Source organism: Notothenia rossii, assembly GCF_949606895.1.
Source record: "Notothenia rossii genome assembly, chromosome: 3".
NCBI classification, from domain to species: Eukaryota; Metazoa; Chordata; class Actinopteri; order Perciformes; family Nototheniidae; genus Notothenia; species Notothenia rossii.
This window is the reverse complement of record NC_136901.1, coordinates 8,314,680-8,342,163: the sequence shown is the minus strand read 5'-3', so window position 1 is coordinate 8,342,163 and position 27,484 is coordinate 8,314,680. Positions and strand designations below refer to the sequence as shown.

Below are 27,484 nucleotides of genomic sequence, written 5' to 3'. Positions count from 1 at the left end.
GTCTCTGTTACCACAGGTATAGACACTAGACTAACGTTAGTATCCCGCTTGATTTTGCCAGATTTGTTCTGTACCTCAAAGTCATCATCAGAGACGGTTTCTGTTTGTGTTTCTCTTTCTGAATTGGTCTTGGTCACAAACTTCACAAGTCTAGATTTTTGCACTTTTCCACTGTGAGGGAAATAGACCATGTAGGCTGGACTATTTTTGTCACATCCAACAAAAATTCCCTTTTCACACCTTGAGTCCAGATTAGTTTTGTTTTGCTTATAGGCGTAGCACACTGACCCAAACTTGTGCATTCTGGACAGGTTAGGTCAGTATGTAGTGTCTCTACTGTGACATGTCTCCATGCTTTAATGTTCAAAAAGCTCTTCATTTTTTCTCATACTGCCTGTGCTGCAGCACCTCTTTTCACCCTCTGTCTGAAACCAGGTTAGCTGGCCGGCTTTGGTGTGATTGGTCAACCTGCTTAGAGATGTCCCGCCACTTAGCCTATGTGTTGAAACCTGTGCTGCAAATTAAACAAAATAAGTTAGATGGTAACAGAGAAAGGAAGTGGTATCTGACATTATGGTTACAGCACTTCCTGGGTGGAACAGTGTTTGCATATTTCAACATTAGTAACTTCTCCTAGTGGACACAGTCACTGTCAGAGCAGGGCGAGTGTAAGACAACCTCTGGAAACTCTTCACTTTCTCTTTCAGGATGTCTCTCCTCCGGGGCATCCTCTCTCAGGTCCTCAGCTGGACGGGCCTATGGCAGCTGATGGTTCTGGTCGGTGCCGGACTGGGAGCTGTGGTCTCAGTTTTGACCGTGAAGCTGTTGGTGCGTCACGCCTGGTTCACACACAGACTCTCCTGCTTCAGCAAGCCACATGCACACTCCTGGCTGTTGGGCCACCTGGGCAAGGTAAGATTCAAACTGTAAAAACACAGGTAGAACAATGGTGGAAGAAGTGTTCACATCCTTTACTTATAGGACATAGATGCTCATTCTCAGGTTCAATTGTGTGCCTCTAGTGGGAGTGAAATGTTAAACGTTGTGTCATTATTGTAATTCTTGGCAATCGTAAAACAAGATAAGGAAATGTACATTTCTCAGCATGATACAGGATGTTGCGACATATTTTATTACAAATCTCTGTGGGGGGAGAATTCAGTTAAGTGTGCAAACCGACCATTACACTCTGAGGTTTTCATTTTAAAAGCTATACTTATGGTGCATTATAATGTTTGTTTAAAGTGTTATTGTGTGTGCTTCAGATGCAGAGCACAGAGGAAGGCCTCCTGCAGGTGGATGACTTGGTGCAGATGTACACACACTCCTGCAGCTGGTTCATCGGCCCTTTCTATCACCTGGTCAGACTCTTCCACCCGGACTACATCAAACCTCTGCTAATGGCACCTGGTACTGTATAATTACTGGAAACATTTTCACACTGGAAGAAGTGTTGGCCAGCTAACCAATCAGAGCAGACTGGGCTCTGGTTAAAGACAGAGGGTGAACAGAGGTGCTGCAGCAAAGGCAGTATGAGAACAATAAAGAGCTTTTTGAACATTAAAGCATGGAAACAGTCGCAGTGGAGGCACAAAATACAAATATGAACTTGACAATTAGCAGAATATTTCCTCTTTAATCTTCTTTTCTCTTTCCATTACATCCAGCCAGCATCACAGTGAAAGACGAGCTATTCTATGGACATCTGCGTCCGTGGCTTGGTGAGTCAAACGGCTCTCTGATATCAAAATACTTTAAATGAGCTGATAACACTTCCTGTGTTTATAGATATTGAGTATACGGTAAAGTACTACAAGTTTTTCAGGCTCCCTCATCTAACTGTCTCCATCTACCTTCCCATACAAAGAAAATTCTGATCTCAAAAATAACAAAAACAAGATTTTAATCTGTTACTGTGCTTCACTTTAGTGGATCAATTGATAATAATAATAATAATAATAATAAATTGTATTTGTATTGCATTTTACATTTGAAACAAACCTCAAAGTGCTACAGTACATAATAAAAAAAGATAAAGAAAACCATTTGCAAGAGTCAAAATGTATAAACAGGTTAAAAAACAAGTTTAAAAACACGTTTTAAAAAGGAGAGGCAGGGTTATTAAAACCGGCTTAAAAAGCTAACCAAATGCTTTGTTAAAATGGTAGGTTTTTAGTGCTCTCTTAAAAGTGTTCACAGGTTGAGGAGCTCTGAGATGGTCTGGGAGTGAGTTCCACAGCCGGGGGGCAGCTGCACAGAAAGCTCGATCTCCCATAGTGCGGAGGTTGGTGTGCCGTTCCTTCAGCTTGTTAGTATTTCCCGAGCGGAGGCTGCGAGTGGCGGTTTGTGGTTCAATCAATTCCTTGAGGTAGGGGCGGGGCATTTCCGTGGATACACTGGTGTGTTAACAGGGTGATTTTGAATTCTGTCCGGGAGGTGATGGGAAGCCAGTGCAGTGATTTGAGAATGGGGGTGATGTGCTCGTATTTGCGCACTCTCGTCAGGATTCTAGCAGCGCTGTTCTGTACGTATTGGAGCTTTTGAAGGCTAAACACAATCTTTAAATGTACCCAGGGCCGTGGGAAGTAGGGGTGCTGAGGGTGCTGCAGCACCCCCTGGTGGAGGACAGGGGATCTGCACTTCCACAAGATATAATACCAAAAAAAACGAATTTTCAGCCTTGATGTAACAACATTCATAATTAAGTAAAGATAACACCCTTTTTTCAACCCGGTTACATTTTCCATTTGCCCTGTACGATGGGCGCTGTAGTGATGAAAGTGAGGGATGTTGGCTTATCAGGCGCCCGCAACTCACAGCCAAAGTGAGAGAGAAAGAGAGAGGGGATACCGCGGGGATACGTTATCTCAGTGAGTCTATCTCAGTGAGTCTCAAACGTTTTGATCACAATTTATGTAAACAAATATTTCCAAGGCACACCTTTATAATTATTAGGATAAATAAAAACAGGTTTGAAATCATTCCAATGTATACTATAGGACAGTAAACCAAAAATATCGTTTAAAACTGGAGAGATTTAAAAATATGCCTAAATAAATAAATGTTAACTGGTAAAATAAGATATGAATGAACAATACAAATAAAATAAGTTACATTTATTTGTTATTGGCTATGGTAGGTTATTGGAAATGTTCACATACTTATTGGATTAATAAAATGCAAACCGATCTGTTGTACCCTCTAGATCAGTCTAGTAATTGGGCGCTCAGAGTGCACCAGATTGAAGCATTTGACTTTAAAATATTAAAAAAATCTTCCCGGGGGGGCACCACCCCTAGAGGATGTGAAGTCCACCCCTCCAATTAAAACATGTTACAATACTAAATACATTTGAAATCTTGTTATATAAGCTGTCCACCATGTCAATATATTTCTCTTTTTGTAGTGTATTGGTCTTTTGTAGAGGTTTTTCATTGCCAGCTAAAAATCTTGCCTATATGGCAGCACATTGGTCAGAACCAGTCCTGGTGTCATCCCCACAGCACCCCCCATTTGAAACATGTTCCCACGGCTATGAATGTACCTGTGCATCTAATTTATCTAGTACCTTCTATTTTTATATTTAATTATATCAAATTGAGACGACAATGATCCACTTGACTGTGTATGTATTATTTACTCTCATCCTCACCTCCGAACATTTCCCCTTCACACCCCAGGACAGAGTCTGTTGCTGATAAACGGAGAGGAGTGGTCTCGCAGGCGGCGACTGCTGACCCCGGCTTTTCATTTTGATATCCTGAAGAATTACGTCAACAAGTTTAACACCTCCACCAACACCATGCACGTAAGACACAGCACTGCATGCACACACACATGCTGTATAAACACTTTAGTATCTGCCTGCTACTTATAGAAACAATAAGTAGTATTAATTTCTTCCCACTCCTTTTTAAACAAAATACCTACATTTCATTTCAAATAAATTAATAATTTACTTTTTTAATTTAAGCACATTTATTTATTTGTATTTGTGTGGAATGTCTTTTTACATACTGCTGTAACAAAAAAATCCATATCCCAATAAATGAATAATACAAATAAATGAATACAAATATAAATAAACATACAGAAATACAAGTATAATAGATCAATTAAAAAAGTAAACAAATAAAGTAGAATCTGATCTAACAATCAAAAGAATCTGTCTTTCAGGATAAGTGGCACAGACTGTTGGCAGAAGGCACGAGTCATGTAGAATTGTTTGACCACGTCACTCTGATGACACTCGACAGTTTACTGAAATGTGCCTTCAGTTACAACAGCAACTGTCAGCGGTGAGGACACACTCTTTTTGTTCACAAGTATAATCTTCTTCCATAGTTCTTCTCTTTGAATTGTATATGTTTCACTAGGTCTTCCTCTGAGTACGTGACAGCCATAGTGGAGCTGAGTGACCTGATCATAGATCGTCGCAAAAAGATTTGGCACCACTGGGATTTTATTTACTGGAAGACTCAGCAGGGGAAACAATTCAAAAAGGCCTTAAGCATCGTGCACAGGTACAGCAGCTGCACGGGTGTGACCTCATGACCTTCATGTGTTCAAAACCAACACTAATCGTTTTGTTGTTTTTTTATACATCTGAACAGGTTTACCATGGAGGTGGTTCAGAAGCGTCGAGCCCTGATCAGCCAGCAGAAGAAGACAGGAGCAGATTTCACCGCAGCACCACAGAAGAAGAAAGATTTTGTGGACATCATACTGCTGTCAAAGGTAGGAGAGAAGAATCAGATCAAATATTAAATATATAAACTGTATAATTCTAAGTTATTGGTCTGTGATTCCTTACAAAAAATTCTGTCTATCCACAGGATGAGCACGGACGAGGCCTCACAGATAAGGAGATTCAGGCGGATGCAAACACCTTCATGTTTGCAGGTGAGAAGCAACTTTATTTAATTAGTAACACAAGTACATTCACTTTAATGTTCTTATCATACAATCGATTTCTTTGAGACTTTAAAAGTGGATTGAAAAGTGTCCTTCTGTTTCCACAGGTCACGACACAACAGCCAGTGCGATTAGTTGGACGCTGTATAATTTAGCGCGCCACGAAGACCATCAGGAGAACTGCCGGCAGGAAGTGATGGATCTGATGCAAGGACGAGAAACACATGCAATACAGTGGTCAGAAAAACACAGAAATGCTTAATAAGAGATGGAAATGCAGTTGAAAGTGTGTTATATTAAGGAAGGAATCAGTATATTTAAATGTGGATGTCTTTATCTAAAGGGAGGATCTGGCCAACCTCCCCTTCACCACCATGTGCATCCGAGAGTCTCTGCGGCTGCACTCTCCTGTGCTGGCTGTAACCAGGAAGTACACCAAGGACATGGACCTGCCCGGCAACTGCACCGTACCCAAGGGTGAGAGAAAGAGCTTTTTATTTAGATTTAAAGTACAATAAGCTTCTTTTAGGGGCAAAAACACCACAAAGTCACACAGAAAGAGACAGAAAATTACCACATGTTCTTAAAGTATTTGTTTCTTTGTGTTGGTCTGCTCAAGGTGCCATCTCTCTGGTCAGTATTTACGGGACCCACCACAACCCTGCTGTCTGGACAAACCCACACGTAAGAAATAACCCGAACCTTTCACTTTGGTTTAACTTTGTCCTCTCTGACCTGTGTTATGTTCTTTCATAGGAGTTTGATCCTCTGCGTTTTGAGCCTGCCAACACAGAGGGCCGGTCTTCTCACGCTTTCATCCCCTTCTCCTCTGGCCCCAGGTACTGCGTCCTCAATGCTGCAAGGTAAATAAGATCTAAACGATTATAGCTGTTTAAGAGTCTGTACTGTATGTGGTCACAGGAACTGCATTGGTCAGAAATTCGCCCTGGCAGAGCTGCGAGTCGTCGTGGCGTTGACCCTGCTCAAGTTTCGTCTGACCCCGGGATCTGACCCTGAAATGGGGAGCAGTTCAGGGGGAGTCCGCCGTCTCCCCCAACTCGTGCTACGTGCAGAGGGAGGATTGTGGCTGCAGCTGGAGACGATAAACATGGAGGAGCTGCAGGATGAATGAATCCTGTCACTGTGTTGTTACTACATGCATTCTGAGCTTTGTTTTCGACACTTAAAAAAGGAATTGTAGTGTAAATTTAGATAGAATTTTTGTGAATGGTCATCGTGCAGCTCCAGAAAACCTGTAACTAAATGTAACTCAAGTTAATTTTGCTATTACTTTGCTTGTTTCCACTATGTTAGCTGAATGCAATGTTATGTAATAAAAATGTATTGATATATGAACAAACAGCATTTTTAATATAATGATAAAAGTGCTTCTGAAGTGGAGAATTCTTGCTCAATACATTTAGAAAACTCCCAAAATATACATGCAAAATAGCCTGTAGTTGTTCTGGCTGCAGTAACAACATCAGGCCACTAGATGGCACTAGACTGTTTTTGGTTTTGATTTTGTAATTTTGGGGGTATTTTTTCATACTTTTACAACAGTAAATAACTATATAAGTTATCGCAATGGTCTGTAACGCATATATAGTGATTATGAAATCATTTAAATTCGAATAAAGACTATTACATATAAATACAATGTTGTCCCGGTGCAGGCGGAGACTGTTGAGTCACAACTTTCACTTTCAGCCTCTCCCACAATTTATCACTCACTTGGATTTAATCGGAAAATCTCTGCTTGTAATGTGTATTCCTTAATATGACTTAATTTGATATGCTTATCTCGGCTGAATGGAAAATAATAAAACTGTGTAAACAGAACTGTTAGGAACAAGGAAGGGGTGTAATTGAATAAAGCTGAAAATATTATATTATATATATTTTTTAGATTAGAGAGCTAGTTAATGTAGTTAATTACACACAGAAACTTGTATGTCTAATCTACATGTGCCAGAAAATACTGCAGCACCCCCTGGTGGAGGACAGGGGATCTGCACTTCCACAAGATATAATGCAAATATAATACAAAAAAACGAATTTTCAGCCTTGATGTAACAACATTCATAATTAAGTAAAGATAACACCCTTTTCACCCCGGTTACATTTTCCATTTGCCCCGTACGATGGGTGCTGTAGTGATGAAAGTGGGGGATGTTGGCTTATCAGGCGCCCGCAGCTCACAGCCAAAGTGAGAGAGATAGAGAGAGGGGGTGCACCGGTACCGGCGGGGATTGTTTTTAGCTTCTGCTGCGCTAACCGATATAAGAAGCTGTTTCTACAATAATGTGGAGGGAGAGTTCTGTCCTGTCAGACTGAGAGGCTCAGTGAGGTAAAGGACTCTGAGGGTTTAGATTGTTAACTTTAGTCTAAGTTATCTCAGTGAGTCTCAAACGTTTTGATCACAATGTATGTAAACAAATATTTCCAAGGCACTCCTTTATAATTATTAGGATAAATAAAAACAGGTTTGAAATCATTCCAATGTATACTATAGGACAGTAAACCAAAAATATTGTTTAAAACTGGAGTGATTTAAAAATATGCATAAATAAATAAATGTTAACTGGTAAAATAAGATATGAATGAACAACACAAATAAAATAAGTTACATTTATTTGTTATTGGCTATGGTAGGTTATTGAAAATGTTCACATACTTATTTGATTAATAAAATGCAAATCGATCTTTTTCATATGGTTGTTTAGAGTTGTACCCCCTAGTAGTCTCTAGTAATTGGGCGCTCAAAGTGCACCAGATTGAAGCATTTTACTTTAAAATGTTAAAAGAATCTTCCGGGGGGTCACCCCCAGACCCCCATAGAGGATGTGAAGTCCACCCCCCAATTAAAACATGTTATAATACCAAATACATTTGAAGCCTTTTTATATAGGCTGTCCACCATGTCAATATGTTTATCTTTTTGTAGTGTATTGGTCTTTTGTAGAGGTTTTTCATTGCCAGCTAAAATCTTGCCTATAGGGCAGCACATTGGTCAGAACCAGCCCTGGTGTCATCTCCACAGCACCCCCCATTTGAAACATGTTCCCACGGCTATGAATACAATTATGTTGTCCCGGTGGAGGCGGAGACTGTTGTGTCACAACTTTCACTTTCAGCCTCTCCCACAATTTATCACTCACTTGGATTTAATCGGGAAATCTCTGCTTGTAATGTGTATTCCTTAATATGACTTAATTGCACATGCTTATCTCGGCTCACAACAGAAGCAGTTTAGTTTCCATCTTGTTGTTGACAGTTTAACCGACGGAGATGTGGCCGCCTGTGTTCTCCATGATTGTGGCCGGTGTGCTCTGCGTGTTCCAGGCTTTCGTCTCCGCAGACTCCGGTAAGGTTATTACGGCTGGTTCACTTCGTAGCTATAAAGGGTTTCATCCGTATAAGTGTGTGTTATATTAGGGTGCAAGTTGTGTAGCTGAATGGAAGTGTTCGTTATCAAGGACCACACCCTGTGAGAACCAGCATGCAGCGATAACTACATTAACAGCAGAGCAAAGCGATATCAACTGTAAATACTACAGAGGGGTGGGGGGGGGGGGGAGAACTCAGAACAAGGAACAAGGAACAAGGAAGGTGTGTAATTGAATAAAGCTGAAAATAGTACATTTATTTTTTAGATTAGAGAGCTAGTTAATGTAGTTAATTACACACAGAAACTTTTATGTCTAATCTACATGTGCCAGAAAATACTGAAAGTACTTTTACTGTCTTTTTTCTGGGTAACACTTTCAAATTCCCCTCCTGAGAACAAAATCAGGCAACTTCTGCTATATTTGATGAGATAAAATGATTTTTAGCCATACCTCCTTAATAAAAGTGATACTGTTGTACTCAGTACTTGTTAGACTACTACCACAAGTACAATCAAGTACTTTTACTGTGTACTTTTTTTAGTAATCCCCTGTCAAACTCCCCTCCAGAGTACAATAATTCATGTATTTGCTATATTTGATGAGGGATAAAAGGATTTTTTGCAATAAGTTCTTAGTGAAATTGATACTGTTGAACTCAGTACTACTTGGAGTAGTAGCACAAGTACAATCAAGTACTTTTACTGTATACTTTTTGAGTAATCCTTTGTCAAACTCCCCTCCAGAGTACAATAATGCATGTTTTCTGCCATCTTTGATGAGATAAAATGATTTTGTGCAATAAGTTCTTAATGAAATTGGTACTGTTGGATTCAGTACAACTTGGACTACTACCAAAAGTACAATCAAGTACTTTTACTGTGTACTTTTTAAGTAATACTCATTTAAACTCCTTACCTGAGTACACACATTAATGTATTCTGCTATCTTTGATGAGAGATAAAAGGATTTTTTGCAATAAGTTCTTAATGTAATTGGTACTGTTGGATTCAAGACTACTTGGACTAGTAGCCCCACCTGCCCCCTTCACTCTGTGTGACTCCCCAGTCACTTCTGTGGAGTCTTTCCGCTTCCTGGGCACCATCATCGCCCAGGAACTCAAGTGGGAGCAGAACATCTGCTCCCTCATCATAAAAGCACAGCAGAGGATGTTCTTTCTGAGGCAGCTGAAGAAATTCAACCTGCCAAAGACGATGATGGTGAACTTCTACACCTCCATCATCGAGTCCATCCTCACCTCCCCCATCACCATCTGCAACCCTGTCTCCTAAAAATTACGTTCCCACAGAACTAAACTGCATTCTCAATTACGTTTAGCTAGAAACTTATTTTCTCCCACGTTACGTTCGTTATGAACGTATCTCAAATACCTTTATTTTCTACATATCTTCTTGAAACATATTTTCTCCCACCTTACGTTTCTTATGAACGTATCTTAAATACCTTTATTTTCTACATATCTTTGCCATTTATTGTCTTGCTTATGATAATGATAATAGTCATTTATAAATATCATTTTAGAGCACACATTTGAAATCAGTAGGCGAGGCTGTAATTTCGCCAGCTGTTACTCTCATGCAGAGACGTGCACACAGACTCTAGGTAGTGCTTGAGCACCTGCCCGTTTCGCCCTCTGGACAGCAATGTGCCCTTTTGAAAGTTTGGTTTTTACTGTTTTTTTTGTTTTTTTTTACAGTGTACTGTATGTGGCTCATGGTAACATCGATCAATTCTGGATTAAAAGCTTCTAATATATACAACAATGCCCCAAATGCGCGTTGTAATTTTGCTCATTTGACCAAGCAAATGCGAGAGACGGCTGAGTTGACCGCACTTATCAAGCCTCACAAAAAGCAATAATCTAATGTACTAGAATAGAAACTGGGTGAATATTTCCATTCCAATATAAAGAGTCATATTATATAAAAAACAAAACAATGTTTATTAATGTTTTGGAGTAAAGCGTTTGTTTTTATGTTTATCTAATGATTATTACACATTTAATACAAGTTTGTCTGTTTTGGGTAATTTCTAATCAAATCTAAGGTAAATGGAACAAATATAATATATATATAGTTTGGGAAGATAAGATAATACAGAAGAGCATAACAAGTAATATAATAAAATACTGTATGATTGCTGCAAGTAGTTGCTTCCTTTTATTATCTATCAAGAATCAATATATAATGTTTTTCCCACTCGTTTAGCATAAGGATTTTATGGTTCCTCCCCATTTGATCCTTTAAAAGTTTATTTGGATATTTTCATGAGCAATCTTTAAATATTTTCTGACATTTTACAGAGTAATCTGTTAGATTATACTTTAATATACAAGCAAATTACACTCACAAATTAGTTTTAACCCTCTGTTTAATAATCCTTTTTTGTTTTTAAAAAACTTCTATTATCTATTATTGTTATCTTTGTGAGTCTCTTATTAGACTCACCTACTTCCATAATTTAACAAGAGTACAGTGAATCATTTAAAAGGATGTTTAGAAAATCTGAAATCTTTTTGTCCCTGCAGAGATCAAACTCTACAAGCAGGTGGGCGATGAAGCTGTCATCCCACCGGGCCCCGTCTCCGGGACCATCAAGGAGATATCGTGGAAAGACGGGGTTAACATCGCCATCGAATGGGATGGAACGAATATTGACTCGTATCGCCATTTCGAAGGTATACTGAGCGGTTGCTCTGTGGGGTCAAATATGTCCTTGAGTTGAATTGATGATCCATGTTTTTGTCTTTTTAAAGTGCGTGGTGCCCTGAACAATGCAACTGGAGAGATGACGCTCAGAGAGCTGACTCTTGATGACAGTGGATTATACACAGCAGAAATAAACGGAGTGGCCAGCAAGTATCCAACACGTCTCATAGTCATCCGTAAGTGCTTCGATTACACACACTAAAATCAAGTTAGCAGTGTAGAGGTTTGGTGTTTAAAATAGGGTTATCTGCTACATCATGACTATAAAGGCCTGTTTCTTTATTTGATCTCCAGTTCCCGTTCCTAAACCCACTGTTAGTAAAACATGTGACGAAGAGATGACCAAGTGTACGTTGACCTGCGATGCAATCATCACCAACGCTGAGCCGGTCGAATATGTATGGAAATCAGATCATTCTGTCCTTACAACTCCAGTGCTAAACATTACAAAGGTATTTTAAACGGCAAAGTGTGATGATGTGTGTGTCTCTGTTGGTTACCCAGAACCTTTTTACCCATTACATCAGTTGCATAAAATGGTTTTTAAATCAGAAAATATCGCAATTACTCTGGGGAATATATATCATTCGACATCTGCTTACCCTCTGGTTCCAAACTGAACAACAGATAACTGCTGTGCTCAACTGGACTGTACCAAGTAGTGCATGGGCATGGGTGACAATATTTTTTGGGGAATACATTTGTAGTTATTTAGAATTACAATAATTAAGTTGATGAATAGTTGATTGGCCTATGGGGAGGGGCTTAATGCATATAAGTGGTTTTGGGGGAGTCTGATGTTGGCTGTAGAGCAGAGAGGTACCTGTTAACATTTTCTGAGAGCTGTATATATAAATGTGTGGTTCTTTCTTGTCATTTCGGTTTTCACAATTTTTGCTGCAAATAAAAGCACTTTAGTGTATTGTTTTGCGACTAAATATCTGTATAAATGTGAGCTAATGCTACCTTTTGATCTTCATTTCTAGGACGAAAGTTCAAGCACGTTTGAATGTGTGCTGAAAAACCCGGTCAGTCAAGAGCAAAGCAAACCGTTTCCAAACCCTTTCACTCGTGAGTTATTATACAAAGATTTCATTACTGATTCATCTCATTTGTACCCAGAATGTCCTCTGATATAAAGCCTGCTGTTGTCTTTTACATCAGCTGCAGTAAAGCTGAACATATCCGCAGGACTCACAGTCCTCATCGTTCTGCTGGTAGCTGTGATCCTGACCGCTATCTTTCATAGAATTAAAGCAGGTGAGAAACACAACACCAAATCAGGGACACATTTGTGCCGAAACTAATCCGTGAATAATGTTAAAGTATGTTATTGCTCCTATAATGAAATGATATCCAATGACAATAAGACAATTACTTCCATTGAGCTATCAAGTGCAGCATTTACACACTGCCATACATTTAATGACTGGAAATCCGACATGTTGTCTCGTTTAAGTGAAAAATACAATCTGCAAAATGGATTCTATATATTACCAGAAGAATAAATATATGAAGCTAGAAAAGTCTGAACTATTTAGTTTTTTTCATAAATCAAAACATCCATCTTGGCTCACTACATCTTAGCCTTTTATGAAAATGTGGAAAAAAATATTTAAATATGGGAAATATAAATATATAGTGCTGTTTTTAGTTAATTATATTAATATTTGGAATTGGCTTATCCAGTCGATTTTTTTGAAGAGGTGTCTGCATTATAAATACGTCGATAATGAAGAGATAAGTTCCACATTTAATGGTTTTGTTTGATTTCCTCTAGGGATGTGGTTCTTTGAAAAAGGTAAGAAATCTTTAAAAGCATTTAAAATACTTTTTTACGTAGCTTTTATTAAATAAAGAGTGAAGTCCATAAATGTATGACCATTTTGTAAGGGGTTATCTGAAAGGCATTCTGGGAAATGTAGGATACGGCAGCATGATGTATGGTAGAATTGAACATGGCGTGATAAATCATGACTTTATTTTCTGTTCTCTCTCTGCAGCATCCATGCCTTGGGAAGCAGGTCAGTAAACTCACTTATGGACACCGCAATGCTTTACATTTCAAACCATGGACATGTAAACATAACTTCTTCTGTCATGTGTTTTCTGTCCACCACTACAGACTTCTGGAGGAAGCACGAGAGGCCACGTAGGTTTCACTCTGTCAGTTTCCCACATTATTCATTTCTAACTCTATATTATAATAAAACAACCATATCATTACTACAGAGCCAGATGCTGAGTCTAATGGCACCGCTGCTCAAGAGGGACTAACAAGGTAAGACACTAAAAACAAATGCCCTGCTAGTCTCTTAATGTACTTTCTATTCATCTAAATCGATATATAACAATATATGTAGACTTTCTTTGACAGATTGAACACCGATGAAACCAAATGACGAAGCATGAAGAGGAAATGTAGAGGGGCACATATATGTATTTACAGTACATATATTATTGAACAATGTGTAATAGTGGATGCCTCAAATCATAATGAAGCAGCAAAGTGAGGGGAAATATGTTCAAAAACAGTTTCTCCAATGCAGTTGCCACAAACACTAAATAAGCGTATTTCTCTGACAACCACCTCTGCTGATAAAACCTTCCATGAGGATTACGTTTATAATTAAAAACAACCAAGACGTATTATAAAGATGTCTTTCAAATGGGATAAAAAGGGGAACTTTCTGGCTGGACGACCACAATGCTGACTCAAGGGGGGAAAGAATAAGTGCCAAAATATTTTACATTTAAATGGAGAAATGTTACTTTTAAAATACTTGGAAGGGAAGTATTGAAGTTACTGCTGAACACTACAGTTGCCGTGCAGAAATAAATAGTAGGAGAGATTTGGGATGTTCCTATGAGGCACCGAGGGGCCTGGAAGCTTAGACAATGGCAGGAAACCTTTGCAAAGCTCCCTTTCCTGAGATAAGACATCATACCTGACACCGACGGGTACCTCGAGCTCATAAAGCCAATCATTTCTGGAGCAGCCTCCCAGTGTTGGAGAGGAGAGTGTGTGTCCGGGGAGGAAGTGCACTGATATCAGAGGGGGAAAGAGACGCCATTGTGTCCAACAGGCAAAGCATTGTGCTGTAATGCAGCGAATACTACGAGAGGCGTGAACAAAGAGCTTGGAATAAATCAATCAGATATTTTTTGTGGGGTTTCATTTATGGTTATTATCATTTACCAGATAGTTTTCTCTGCTTTTATTTTGGAATTGGTTGAAATGTGTGGTTTGTCTGTGGATTTGAAGACTTGACTTGAAGATTTGTGAAACTTACACCCTGTTAGCTTAGTATTTATTGTAGATTTATACAATGTAGATGTTTGCATGAAGGGATTGTGTATGGGTATTGTTTTTGTATTGTATGGGCTGTAATAAAACTATAAGAAAGTAATCCTGAAATGGACCTTATTATTTTATAACTATTTACAAGGCTTCTGTCTTTCATTTTTGTAAAACATAGTACAACATGTGTCCACTTGAGGGCAGCAAGTGGACACAGTTCACTTCAAGCCGCTGCAGACTTATTAAGAGGGATGGTGTTGAATTTGTCTTCAACAAGGTTTTGTGAATAAACGAGTATAAAATGTCATCGTTATGTTTGATATTAATAAACCTATAAATGACCTTGCAGATTATATTGTATATTTGTTTCAGACGGAGGGTGAAAAGTGGTGCTGCAGTATGAGAAAAAGAAATACCTTTTTGGTCATTAAAGCATGGAGACATGTGACTAGGGATGGGTACCGAGCCCCGGTATTAAACGGGCCCCGGGGCTGAATTATTAAAGACTGTGGTACCGTTAAGCTCCGACGTTATTGGTCTTTTTATCGGTACTGGAGACATTTCAAACATATATGTTATATGTATTATTGCAACATTATATTGCAGTCCAACTCCGTTTCTAAAAAATGCGTCCGATGTAAATCAATCTTTCCAATCCAGACGAGAGATCTCTCTCTCCCCCTTCTGTGTGCGAGGGGGGGGCAGTTTACACACACGCAGCTGCTACATGCAGCAACACACACGGAGATGGCGGAGAGAACTAAGAGCTCCAAGTTGTGGTTAAACTTTACCCGTCTCGATGTGGACAAGAGTTATTTATTTTGTTTCAGCTATTCCGTTAACAATTCTGTCATCAGATTATTTAATACGATTTGTTAAAACACTTGTTTCTTTTGATGTGAAATATTATTTATTTTGTTTAGTTAATTCACCTTTTTGTTTTTCTTTCAAAAGAACCGATAAGAGTACCATTAAACAGGGTTCCTGCAGGTTTCGCCAACTCAAATTTAAGACCTTTTTAAGACAACTTTGAATAGAATTTAAGACCTATTTCACGGCAAGAAAGTATGAAGGAAAATTGCTATGAAACTAGAAATTACGTCCCATAATTACTTACAAAGTAAATGTATTCATGTTCAACATTAGAACAATGACTGAACATAACACCTTAACAGTACACAGAACTGTGTTAGCGTGTTAGACAAAAAGTGTGTATGTATGTGTGTGTGTCTGTGTGTGCTTGAGTGTGTGTGTGTGTGTGTGTGTGTGTGTGTGTGTGTGTGTGTGTGTCTGTGTGTGCTTGAGTGTGTGTGTGTGTGTGTGTGTGTGTGTGTGTGTGTGTGTGTGTGTGTGTGTGTGTGTGTGTGTGTGTGTGTGTGTTAGGGCTGTGCAATTAATCGTATTTTAAAATCGCAATTACGATTTTGGCCTGTACAGTTACGAAAACAACATAATCGAAAAAAACGATTATTTTGCTTTGATAGGTTGTGACACTGCACTACAACATATTTGATCTAATTCATTTTAGTCTAATTTATTTATCATATTTATATTTGTTTAGTAGCTTGTGGAAGTACGCTCCAAAATATGTGTTGATCTTATTTATTGGTATTTATTATTTTGATATTATTTATTTAAATGTATCATTTATTTAATTAATTTTTGTATTGGTTTTTCACTTGAAATATACGTTCAGGGTAATCAACAGTTAAAAAGATACTGTTCAAATTATTATTTGTTTTAAAGTTCAATAAATGGATGTCTTAAGAGTCAATGAATAATCGTATTTAATAATCGTGATATTAATTATTGACCAACATAATCGTGATTATTGCCATAATCGAGCAGCCCTAGTGTGTGTGTGTGTGTGTGTGTGTGTGTGTGTGTGTGTGTGTGTGTGTGTGTGTGTGTGTGTGTGTGTGTGTGTGTGTGTGTGTGAGAGTGAGTCTCGGCCCGTCTACACTACAGGCATGAAAAAATCTTGGAGCTGGGCGTGTCTGAAGCTTGGCGATTTTTTGCGAGCAACCAATCACATGAACCTCCCGCCCCCGACATACAAAGCAATAGCAATGTTAAAACGAAGTAAACTGGATATAAACTCTCCAAACAGGCGAAAAAACTATCAGTTTCACCCACTGTCTCTGCCACCTCCCTCCATGCCTGGTTCCTCCGGTTTGTATCCCGGTAAATAGTTCCGGGTCGTAAAGAACCGGGTGATTTGCTACCGTAACATCTCGTTTGGAATATGAGGAAATGAACTGCGGTCTGGCTCTCCCAGCTTGCACGCGGTTTGATTGGCTGCGCTTGCACTGGCGGGATTTGCATAAACGGGATTTCATTGGCTGATGCCAAGCATCGAGCCTCAAAAGTTGAACATTGTTCAACTTTTGATGCCGATAGATGCTCGTGATGCTTGCAAAGCCATGCCATGCTCCCCACAATGCAGTTCGGCGAAGATTACAAATCTTCTACGTCACCCCATTCAAGTGAATGGGCGAAGCGTTGAAAGCATTTTTTGATGCCTGTAGTGTAGACGTAGAGAGAGAGAGAGAGAGAGAGAGAGAGAGAGAGAGAGAGAGAGAGAGAGAGAGAGAGAGAGCTAAATTCAGAGCTCTGCTGCCTTGGTTACAATCTTCCATCGTTGCTGTTGTATGATTGGTGTTTAGACGGTATTTAGCGTCCACAGCACCGTCGCTTTTAGGGTTGACGTAGACCCAAACGTCGCCCGGAGGTCCCCCGGTGTTGTTGCGGGAGCTGCTGCACTAGCTAACGCATTTTCGATGTAAATGGCTTGATGGAAAGCAGGTGTGTAGTCGGGGAGGGTGCACAGCTGATTGCAGCTGGTGAGTGGAGGTTGAGCCGGGAGCCAGGAGTGACAGCCACCACGCACACACAAACAACACAGACAGGGGGAAACAAACAAACACAAAGGAGACGGCTGGAGCAGTACAGCCACCACAGCGTTACCTAATGCAACTCCACACTACGTCTTACGGTGCCGTGTACCGGAGGGGAGAGAGAGAGAGAGCAGCGAAGGGGGGGGGGGGGGGAGAGAGAAGTAATAAGGTTTCCTGATAAAGCTGTGGAGAGTATGTGCTGCAGGGAGGTGGATGCACAACGCACCCAGGAACCAACGCTAGCTCCGGTCCTTTTTACTGTGGACTCGATGTCCTGACAGGCTGGTATTTGTGCAACCTGCACAAACACAATACTGCACCATGATTACAAATGGTGAAATACAATGTAAAACTACCGAAAAATACCAGCTCACTAAAACACAACCGCTCAACTCAACGCATCTCTACTATACCTGCGGTCAGAGAGCGGAGATGTGTCCCCTGTGTGATGTAATATGACGCGTGTGACGTATGACCTTAAAAAAAAGCCGTTTTTAAGAGCAGAGCTCAAAATTGCTCCTTTCCCTCTGAATTCCTGCCCTTATGTCTCGTAAAACATATCAAATCCTGCATTCACTTTTTTAATTGTAATTTTCAAGCAAGTTTAAGCATAAATGTAGAAAAAATAAAAACCTGCAAGATGCTCTTTAACGATACCCATCCCTACATGTGACGGAGGTAAAAATACTAATATGAACCTGAAGATGAGCAGTTTAACATTTAAAAAAAAAATGTTGTCAGGCGCCAGTGTTCAGCTGGAGCAACAAAAGAAAAATGTACCTCCTAAGAAACGCAGAGAAACAAATAATCGGTGGAGTCTCTGTCTTCATGCTGAGGCTGCAGCTGAAAAAACAACTCTTACAAAGAAAGTCGATGATCAACATCTGAAATACATTTTGTACTTTTATATCTTAACCCGGTTGCAAGGATTTTCCCGGCATTATCCTTGAAATTGACAATTTAGCAACACATTCAGTATCAGGGAATAGATTCATGTTATCAAAAAAAAAACGATTAAAGTTTTTTTTTCCACCAAAGGTTATTTTATTTGTGACTAAGAAAAAAACATTTGATTAAAGTCAGTGTTTTTCCTTTACAGCAGTCGGACAGATTCACAGTCACATTATATTTCAGCAATGATTTCAATCAATAATTATAATACAGTCTGTATGCAAGTCAAAACACTACTACTGTGTATAGTGTACAAAATTCCTTGTGTTCAAATAAGGGACACAAATCAGCATTTTTATAAAAATATTAAACGTCTATGGTTCCTGTTTCATCAATAATACTTTCATGTGTTCCTATGTTCTCCATTTTTTTTCCTGCAGGTTTTTATTAAACAAAACAGTCGTACTTGGACAAAAAATGAGCCAATAAGCAGCAAAACTACTGACTGACTGCTGCTTCCTATTGTCTGAAATATTCAATATAAATAAATCACACTATATAACATGTTACATAAAATCTGCAGCTTCAATTAATCTGATTGTACGAAAATTATGTAAAATGGGATTTTTCATACAGAAAGGTAAACTGTATCTTACTAAAAAAGTTATTCAATTATTATTATTATTTGTAACATTAGGTAGGATAGGAGTGTGTAGCTGTTTTAGAGTAATACTAGGTGATCACATAGTAATCATGGCGCAGCGTTTTAGATCAGTGAAACAGTACAGGTCAGCATCCTATAAAAAAAAAAAACGAAATAAAACGCCCTGTGCTTAAGATGATTTCTCTTGGTATAAAGTAAAAAAACAAAGTAAAATACTCTTTTCAGTTACAAAAAGTTTCATGAAGGCACTTAATGATTAAGACTCACTTTAGTCTCCTCTGTGGTAATCAGAGGGTTTAAAGGACCCAGTAAAAACTCATGTACGTCAGATATTCGTCGAAAACACTTCCCGTCGTTAAGCTTTGGCACTGTTGCCGTTAGATAAAGGTTCTACCTCTGAGTCCGCAGTCACCGGGCTGAGCTCTGTGGGCGTGGCCCCTTCCCTGGCCTCGTTTCTATAGTGACGGATGATGACCACGGCGGCACAGACCAGGTAGACCACGGTGAGGATGGTGAAGTAAACGAAGTACACCAGGAACTGTAAGAGAAGACATCTTTGAATGAGTGGTGGAGTTAATCATTTTAGAAATGTTAACACGTTAATCACCATAATACACAAGCTAAAGTAACAATGTGAAATAAAAGCTTACTAATTGATGTACTGGTGGTATGAGGCACATCTAAGGACACACACTGCCAGCGTTCAGGTCATTAATGTCTGCTTTACCTGAGAGTGAACGTCCAGCCCCAGGCCTCTCTTGTCAGCAAATATGAGGTTGATGATGGTCTTCAGTATGGTCCCAAAAAACGTGTTGATGCCAAACACTAAGGCACACAGCTCCTTGTTGAGAGACGAGGCTATCTGGAACCTGTGAGGATTAAAGAACGGATGCATCAGTATTAAAGTATCCCGCTCCCCTTTCAGAAGATGTGTTTTGATAACGTGTTTTAATTGTGACTCACGTGGCAATGGGCACCAGGCACTGGTAGAAGCCTCTGAAGAGGACGTAGGCGGCGTAGCAGATCCAGATGTTGTCGGTGGTCCCCATGAGGAGCAGCAGAGCCGCCTGCAGCGCTGTGATGACGCCGATCACCAGCTCGGACCACACGTTCCAGCGGATCGTGACAAAGCCGGCGGCGCAGGAGGTGATTGCACCTGCAGGGAGAGAGACGTCCATTTAACTCTTGTAGTAGCCATCAATGTGTTTCATCTGTTTGCTAAACAAAAGTAAAGAGATTTTGTTCAAACCAGGAGATTAACTTCAATTTATATGGAAGTTTTGTTCATTATTTACAACATAACTTTTACTGCTTGCACGACTTCCAGGTTATTTAAACAAACTGCTACCTTTGTTCGTTACAGCTGATTAAAGGGCCATTAAGGATGACGAAACATGAAGTAACCGCTCAGCAGAATAAAAAGTTTAATGAGATGTCAACATCGTTTTCACAACTGACGTAATTCCTCAGACTTTGATCTCTGGATTCAACGCAATATTGTTGTCTTGGTGCTTAATATTGACATTATGCAGAGGCACGCATATGTTTTTCTCATTATGGCATTATTTAGGTGGAGGCTTTAAATAAGCCCAGTGTGTCTTCCTGCACGGTATATCATCGGTTCTCTGTTATGTTGGTTTTCAAATTGTGCAAAACCACAAATACAAACTGTATCTGAATAAAAGTCTCACTCAGCAGGGTAGAAGCTGCCTCCACTCCCCCGTTATAAACGTTCTTGTTCTCCGTGGCCGGGTAGACTTTGTTCCACAGGATGTGAACATAGAACAGGACCAGGTAGTACCCGGTGGAGTTGAAGATCCACCACAGGGACCAGAGCCTCAGGTTGGGCCTCCTCACAACATTTCTGAGCTCCAGCAGCATCTGCGGTAACACAGAATCCCTCCAGCGTGACTTGGGTTTCTCTTTCGAGTTCATGGCGGCCACTTCTGACTTTGCCGCCACTTCCTTTTGCTCCTGATTCTGTGTCCGGTTGAAGAACAGAGAGCGTTTAGGCCAGGGGAGGAACATGGACAGCATCAGACTGAAGCTGACGAAGCCTATAGATATGGCGTTGAGGGTGTAGAAGCTGACGCGGCCGACAGAGATGAATAACTGTCCCAGCACCGAGCTGGTGAACACCCCCAGGAGGATGGCGGTGCGCGAGTATCCCGCCACTCGTTGGTAGAGAGCGGGGCTGACCATGGAGAAGATGTAGGAGGAGTACGCCACGCGGCATGCCATGGTGATGCCGTAGAAGAACTCCATGAACTGCATCTGTAGGAGGGTGGTGCCCAGCAGCAGGAGGGTCCAGATGGCCACCTGACTGATGCCCTGGATGATCAGGACCGGCTTGTAGCGCAGGAGGTCGGTCAGCAGGAAGGCCGGTACCAGCACAACCATGTAGGAGTACGTCAGCACAGGAGTGATCTCATTGGTCACCTGGAATAGTCAATTAATAAATCAGCGAGGCGGGTGAAGGCTACACATTTAGTTCACATCATGTTTGTGGTACTGTATTATACGCAGTCGAGCAAATAAAAATGATAGGTGCACTTCTGATTAAATAGATGCAATATAATGTATTATAACATGTAAGCACTACTAAAACTCCTTAAAATGCTTGTGGAGTTTATTCCATGCTTGCCTGGTACAATTAATCTGGAAAATTGAACTTTTAAACAATAAGAATATAGGATAAAGTACATTTTTTCCTGCATATTGCATATAGTTGGTTTATATAGAACAAGTCATGTCTGACTTTTATCCATAACAATGCTGTATACACATGTAATCCCAGCTGATTACAATGTAAGTCAGGAGCAGCTTATTTCTTGAAAATAAGCACAATGGCTTGGCTGTAAAGTTGCCTAACATAGAGTGTCTTAAACATCTAGTTTCAGGAAATGTCTAGTTTCTAGATTACAGGAAATCAAATATTGGTACGAGGTCAATTTGTCTTTGAAAAAGAAACTCTAAAAACCCCCGATCCACTTTTCACATAGCAGTTTGGAGGAATGTGAACTTTGACCTGCAGTAACATGGATCAGCAGACTCTCAGTTTCCACAGAACATTCATTAAAAGTGCTGTGTAATGAGTGCCTGACTGCATGTAGACAACCTTACAAAAGACTCTTACAGGTTAACTTTACTTTCAGGTTAGTATATCTTGCATATTAACCAATGACTGAGATGTATCCTGTATTTCATTTTATTATTTTTTTTTAAACATGCCACCACTTACCTCTTGCCTTGTGAAGTTCTTCTCAGTACTGAGTAGATATGGTGTAATGAAAGGCTCCCCGGGCTTTATCGATGACATAAACCCAAAGAAACACAGGAATATTACGGCCCGTTTCCACTTCATTGGCTCTACGTCTGCCTCTGTGGGACCCTCGCGGGGAGCCGGGCCCTCGGAAGCAGGGACGACCATCTCCACGTCTCCATCTTCCTTCAAGTCCATCTCTTTTTCCCCCTCTGATCTGCCCCCACTCCCTGCTGTGTCATCAGCGACCATTGTGATGCAGTGTTTCTATTTCCTGCAGAATTAAATCACCATGTGAGGATTTGTTTTGTCAGCAGCCTAAATGAAATGAGGAAACTAAATGTTGTGGGGTTCAACCAGACTTCGTCTCCATGACAGGAATGGTGTAAATATATCCATTTAGTAGGGTGGTTAAAATGCTACATGCTGCCATTTGCATGTAGAAGAAAATGTTGACCTTTGCTCCACTGTGACATTTTCTATCCAGCGGCCTGGTCTGGTGTCATTGTTAACCTGAAAAGATAACAATGTTGTCAGTAAATCAGACTATTTTGACACTGTCCAGAAAGGTGACTGTAGCTTAATTTTCTTTAACGTGGCTACAATTAACACTTAATCACTTGTTTTGTGTATAAATTATTGAGACACACTGCAAAATGCCCATCACAACAGCTTGTTTTGTTAGACCCAGCAGTCAAAAACTACTGATAAAAATAGTATGCAAATAATGAGTTGAATAAACTGGAACTTGGATTATTTGCCCTTTTTCTGTAAAAAAAAAATGTCATTAAAGATAAGATAACACTTTATTGATTCAACAGTGGGCAAATGTGCTTGTTACAGCATATTTCTTGCTCAAAAAGTAATAAATAACGAAATATCTATAAACATATGTCAACACATTACAATTAAACTGATATGACTCTATGGAAATGTGCTCCTGAGAGATGGATTTCTTGGCCTGACGTTACGCGTCCATTTTTGTAGGTGCAAGGCAAACAAGTTACACAAGCAGTTCATAGTAAACACAGTGAGTTAGCTGCTAATGAGCTAACAGTGCTAAAAGGTTATATTGTTTTATGTGTCACAGCGACACTAAAATGCGCACAATCGCTTAATAGCACTCATGACCCAGGTGCGAAGTTAGCAAGCTGGCTAATAGTGTACAACTATGACAACAATGCAGTCTCGTTGCTGTTTTTTGCCACAAAAATGATTTTTTTTTAAAAACATTAGCTTCAGAGAAAGTAACTGACAGCCCCTGTACGAAACAACATGCTGGCTACATGTCAAGAAAACACTTATAGTTGTTTGTCATTTTTAGTATGCAAGGAATTGATAAAACGTCCCATACCTCGTGTGGTCCATCTGAATGCAGCAGTTTAATTTGTAGCTGCCCGGTCTCTGTCTCTTCTGTCATCGCAAGGAGTTCTGGGAAATGTAGTTCGGCAATTTAACTGCTGCGACAAAGCTGGTAAAACCCTGATTTCTCAACTAAAAGTGAATTAAACTGGATTTATAAATGTATAATACGATGTAAGAAGACACACAGTGACGATTATGTCCGTGCAATAGCTCGTTTTTTTTATTTTGCAAGTGTTTTGCTCGCCCTCTGCTGGATAAAAACTTTAACCAACACAAATATTTAAAGATACTTCTTATGATAAAATATGAAATTCATTGCATGTTGCATAACAATATGATTTTACAATATTATACCTAACTGATAATGTTACATTACATTACATTGCATTTAGCTGACACTTTTATCCAAAGCGACTTACAATAAGTGCATTCGACCAAGAAGATACAAACTTGAAGAAAACAGAATCATATAAGTACATCAGGTTTCATAGAGCCAAAACATTTCAAGTGCTACTCAACTGGCTTTAGATAAGCCAGTCCTTTATTAGTATATAAGTGCTTTGTTAGTAATTATTTGTTAGTAATTCTATCGCTCGAAGTGTTAATATTGTGTAACTCAATATAGATAACATTGCAAAGCCTTTTATTTGTAATGAAGAACATATCAGATCATGAAATGTGAATAGCATTTCTAAACATTTCTGGAGTTTTACTGACAAACCAGCAGTATTTACAGTATATAACAGTTTTTACATACTTCACAGCATTTCAATAAACACAGAAACATTGGATTTATGAAAGTAGAGTCACGGTGATTAAGAAGAAAATGAACATCAGATCTGGAAAAGTGAGACGGTTCAATAGTAGACATGTAAACAACAGTACATTCAATAGATGGCAGCAGTGCAGCAAAAAATGAAAGGAGAGAATTTGTGAAATATATTTGACTTGACTTGAGGTTTAGAGAATAGCTCCGTTGCCTTCTGAGGTCTGCGATGTGGACCTGCTGGTCCTAGACACCTGCTCCTGTCTTTTTTTCTGCTGAAAAAGCTGCATCATCTTCTTCCTGAACTTCTCTCCCACGAAGGCGTAGAGGACAGGGTTGATGCAGCTGTGGAACAGAGCCAGGCTGTTTGTTATCACCAAAGCCCGGTTAACTGACGTCCTCAAAGCACAGTCAAAACTAATCAGATCCATCCTCATGAGGATGTCCACAATCATGGTCGTGTGGTACGGCATCCAGCACAGCAGGAACACCACCACCACAGCTATGATGACCTTCATGGCCCGGTGCTTCCGGAAACCTCGACTGTGCAGCACCTTGGCGATGGTGACGCTGTAGCAATATATCATCACAAACAGAGGGAGCAAAAAGCCAAAAATATGGCGGAAACCGTGTGTAACATTCCTCCATGAGGTGGCGCTGCCCATGTCGAAGGTTTCGTGGCAGAGCATCCTCTCTGAGTCCGAGGCCTGCTTGAAGGCTTCGTTGAAAAGAGCGGGAAGAGCGAGGGCCCAACTGAATAACCAAACCGCCACGCACAAGTGTCGGCTGCACTTCCTCTGTCGAGTCCCGACTCCGACGTTCTCACTCGCGTGCACGATCACCAGATAACGGTCGATGCTAATACAGGCCAGGAAGAGGATGCTGGTGTAGAAGTTTGCATCGAAGGCGAAGTTGAGGAACTTGCACAGGAAGTTCCCAAAGATCCATCCTTTAAGCAACGCAATGGCCCAGAACGGGATGGTGAGGGCCATCAGACCGTCTGCTATCGTCAGGTGGAACAAGTACACGTCCGATGGAGTCAGCACCTGTCTGCTGCTGCCGATCACCCATCCAACCAACAGGTTCCCCGGTATGGCCAGTAAAAAGATGGCTATGAGGATGAGACACATCATGAGAGCTGGTGTCGCAGGCAGCGGTTCTGTCTCACATGATAACGTATTTGGATCCACAACGTAGGGCGTGTAATTTTCATGGATGGTGTGATTCGGAAATATTTCCCCATAGTCAAAGATGAACGACATGACTATAGGTGGAAAACAGATTGAGAGCATTAGATTATCATACAGTATCAGCACATTCAACTTCTGCTGAACAAAGTTCTCTGAAGATAACACAGTGCCTAATTGATATACCACCATTTTTGGGGTGAAATATTCCTTTAACAATATTTAGTAAAGCATTCAAACCCCTATGCTGCCTTCTCTCTTGCTCAGTAATTGATAGTTAAAAGAAAGGTATAGCGTCAGACAAAATTCAACTTAGAAAAGGTGCAAACAATAATAAAATAAAGCACAATACTAGTTTTTGGAAGGGTCAAAGACAATTGGCCTTTATCTCTTTATAAAATAGTCTCCCTTTAACACATATGATAATAAACTACTTCAGGCACTCACCTTTGGACTTTAAAGACGACCGCAGCTCTCCCTCTAAATGCCGCTCAGGGTCCCTTTAAATGTTTTACGGAGAGTTGACCCAATGTCCTGTTTCCTTACCCAATATGTTACGGGACATATGCGTCAAACGCTTTTGCTGCAATACACCTTTCTTCTGGAACACATTTTGACATGTCACAATAAAAAAGCCTATAGGCACTAATAGTGAAAGCAATGATTGTTGCTTGGTTCTCTTTCAAATAGAAGTATCGCAGAAGCAGTAAGACGAGCAGTAATAAATGAATAGCCTATTTTTGTGCTCCAATTCTTCTCAGGAATTGCCCTTTAAAAAAACATAGAAAATGTTATCATAAATGCACATGAAATACAAGTAAAGAATTAACATTTTAAAGGGGGCTCTATGATGTTCATTTTCCAGCAGATTTGGAAAACTATTTTCCCATTTATCCAAATTAATTAATGTTATCACAAATGCCACGTTCTCAAAACATCTCAAGTATTTATTGGATTTGGAAAAAGACATCTTATAGAATTTCAACAGTACAAATTCCTTTAGGGCTTTACGACTTAATATCTCAGATGAACTGAATGATACACTGATATTTATTTTTGTCCTGAAAGCATATTTTACAAACAACTAACTCTAACTCAAAAGATTTTCCGGATACAACTTCACATGACCTGGTCTCAAGTCATTGGGTTACAGGGCGTGTGTGTTTGTGTGTGTGTGTGTGTGTGTGTGTGTGTGTGTGTGTGTGTGTGTGTGTGTGTGTGTGTGTGTGTGTGTGTGTGTGTGTGTGTGTGTGTGTGCGCGCGCGCGCGTGTGTGTGTGTGCGTGCGTGCGTGCGTGCGTGTGTGTGTGTGTGTTACCAAATGTAAAGTGTTTTATTGTGACATTTTCTGGAAATGAGTTAGGTGTTTTTCTTCTCATTCTTACTGTTGCATAAGTCCAGCATTGTTCCCCTGTTTTTTTTCCCATACTGAGAGTCCTGCTTTAATAAGTTACCAGGTGTTCTGTTTTAATGAATAAAGTTAAAGTAAGAGTGCAGAGAAAATTTGGTCAAACTAATGCTAGTTGGCAGTAATTGCTTAAGTTGGACTTAATAAATCCCCATATATTCAAAACTGTTGTTATTTTTAATACCCATGCCTCGGTGGGACAACGCAGAGCCAACATAATGCAAAGTTGAATGTATATTAAACTAACTGCAATGGATTCTGAAGTTCACTGAGTGTCAATGAGATATGTTTGCTGTCTTGTTCTTTTGTCAGGTTGATGCAACAGTCTCTTAAAATATTGGTGCACTTTCCTGGTAATGACAGAGGAGGAAGCTGATGAAAGGGCCACACTGACGCACCTCTCCTTTATAAAGTCAAACTAAATGTGTGCCTAGACACAAAATAACTCCTCTTCCTCCCCCTTTGGGCTCAGTAAATAACTTTATTCAGGTGGTGAGAGTAGAAAATTGCACAATATTTAACATTTCACCCCTCCAGCTGTCTCATAACAAATGACAGCAGTGTCTTGTGTCCATCCTCCGTCAGGAAGCATGACTGTCCCCCGACCAGCATGGCCGGTTTTTTATTTTTTGCGTATTCATCATCACCGCAAAGATTTACAGTTCTAATCAAATGAACCGAGGACAGAAAGTCTGTTTTGTTCAAAGTTCTG

The 27,484-nt window shown here is 39.9% G+C and overlaps 4 protein-coding genes across 5 annotated transcripts; 2 read left to right on the top strand and 2 right to left on the bottom strand.

The window, feature by feature from the left end:
- The first annotated feature begins 624 nt into the window (after nt 1–624).
- cyp4f3 (cytochrome P450, family 4, subfamily F, polypeptide 3) lies at nt 625–6,496 on the top strand. The gene is made up of 13 exons (XM_079670379.1): nt 625–912; nt 1,266–1,410; nt 1,668–1,721; nt 3,681–3,808; nt 4,177–4,298; nt 4,377–4,523; nt 4,614–4,737; nt 4,836–4,902; nt 5,022–5,151; nt 5,258–5,391; nt 5,534–5,598; nt 5,671–5,753; nt 5,836–6,496. The coding sequence occupies exons 1-13, from the start codon at nt 709–711 to the stop codon at nt 6,044–6,046; spliced, it is 1,614 nt and encodes a 537-aa protein (XP_079526505.1). The 5' UTR covers nt 625–708; the 3' UTR covers nt 6,047–6,496.
- Nucleotides 6,497–6,910: 414 nt separating this feature from the next.
- Nucleotides 6,911–14,442, top strand: LOC307032416 (uncharacterized protein). Of its 2 annotated transcripts, none has more exons than XM_079670380.1 (11): nt 6,911–8,281; nt 10,852–11,001; nt 11,080–11,208; nt 11,327–11,484; nt 12,019–12,103; nt 12,197–12,292; nt 12,813–12,833; nt 13,036–13,056; nt 13,158–13,184; nt 13,265–13,313; nt 13,410–14,442. In XM_079670380.1, exons 1-11 carry the CDS (start codon nt 8,206–8,208, stop codon nt 13,432–13,434), a joined length of 837 nt encoding a protein of 278 aa, XP_079526506.1. In that variant the 5' UTR covers nt 6,911–8,205; the 3' UTR covers nt 13,435–14,442. The 2 variants fall into 2 exon arrangements, with proteins under 2 accessions (XP_079526506.1, XP_079526507.1); XM_079670381.1 differs by having other exon boundaries at nt 13,396–14,442.
- A 3,794-nt stretch (nt 14,443–18,236) lies between these two features.
- Nucleotides 18,237–23,547, bottom strand: slc19a1 (solute carrier family 19 member 1). Its single transcript, XM_079670043.1, has 6 exons — nt 23,402–23,547; nt 22,027–22,560; nt 20,477–21,224; nt 19,749–19,941; nt 19,513–19,654; nt 18,237–19,323 (listed from the first exon to the last, which is right to left on the bottom strand). The coding sequence occupies exons 2-6, from the start codon at nt 22,297–22,299 to the stop codon at nt 19,141–19,143; spliced, it is 1,539 nt and encodes a 512-aa protein (XP_079526169.1). The 5' UTR covers nt 22,300–22,560; nt 23,402–23,547; the 3' UTR covers nt 18,237–19,140.
- Nucleotides 23,548–24,038: 491 nt separating this feature from the next.
- Nucleotides 24,039–25,928, bottom strand: LOC307032207 (C-X-C chemokine receptor type 2-like). Its single transcript, XM_079670044.1, has 2 exons — nt 25,813–25,928; nt 24,039–25,442 (listed from the first exon to the last, which is right to left on the bottom strand). Exon 2 carries the CDS (start codon nt 25,438–25,440, stop codon nt 24,373–24,375), a length of 1,068 nt encoding a protein of 355 aa, XP_079526170.1. The 5' UTR covers nt 25,441–25,442; nt 25,813–25,928; the 3' UTR covers nt 24,039–24,372.
- Between the last annotated feature and the right edge of the window lie 1,556 nt (nt 25,929–27,484).

Excerpts from the sequence above, each read along its gene's own strand:
- cyp4f3 (XM_079670379.1), top strand. The coding sequence starts at position 709 with ATGTCTCTCCTCCGGGGCATCCTCTCTCAGGTCCTCAGCTGGACGGGC. Across the intron at positions 5,152-5,257 it reads GAAACACATGCAATACAGTG|GGAGGATCTGGCCAACCTCC; the intron begins GTCAGAAAAACA and ends CTTTATCTAAAG. Across the intron at positions 5,754-5,835 it reads CCCTTCTCCTCTGGCCCCAG|GAACTGCATTGGTCAGAAAT; the intron begins GTACTGCGTCCT and ends ATGTGGTCACAG.
- LOC307032416 (XM_079670380.1), top strand. The coding sequence starts at position 8,206 with ATGTGGCCGCCTGTGTTCTCCATGATTGTGGCCGGTGTGCTCTGCGTG. Across the intron at positions 11,209-11,326 it reads AACACGTCTCATAGTCATCC|TTCCCGTTCCTAAACCCACT; the intron begins GTAAGTGCTTCG and ends TTTGATCTCCAG. Across the intron at positions 11,485-12,018 it reads CAGTGCTAAACATTACAAAG|GACGAAAGTTCAAGCACGTT; the intron begins GTATTTTAAACG and ends CTTCATTTCTAG.
- slc19a1 (XM_079670043.1), bottom strand. The coding sequence starts at position 22,299 with ATGGTCGCTGATGACACAGCAGGGAGTGGGGGCAGATCAGAGGGGGAA. Across the intron at positions 21,225-22,026 it reads AGAACTTCACAAGGCAAGAG|GTGACCAATGAGATCACTCC; the intron begins GTAAGTGGTGGC and ends TGACTATTCCAG. Across the intron at positions 19,655-19,748 it reads TGCCTGGTGCCCATTGCCAC|GTTCCAGATAGCCTCGTCTC; the intron begins GTGAGTCACAAT and ends TAATCCTCACAG.
- LOC307032207 (XM_079670044.1), bottom strand. The coding sequence starts at position 25,440 with ATGTCGTTCATCTTTGACTATGGGGAAATATTTCCGAATCACACCATC.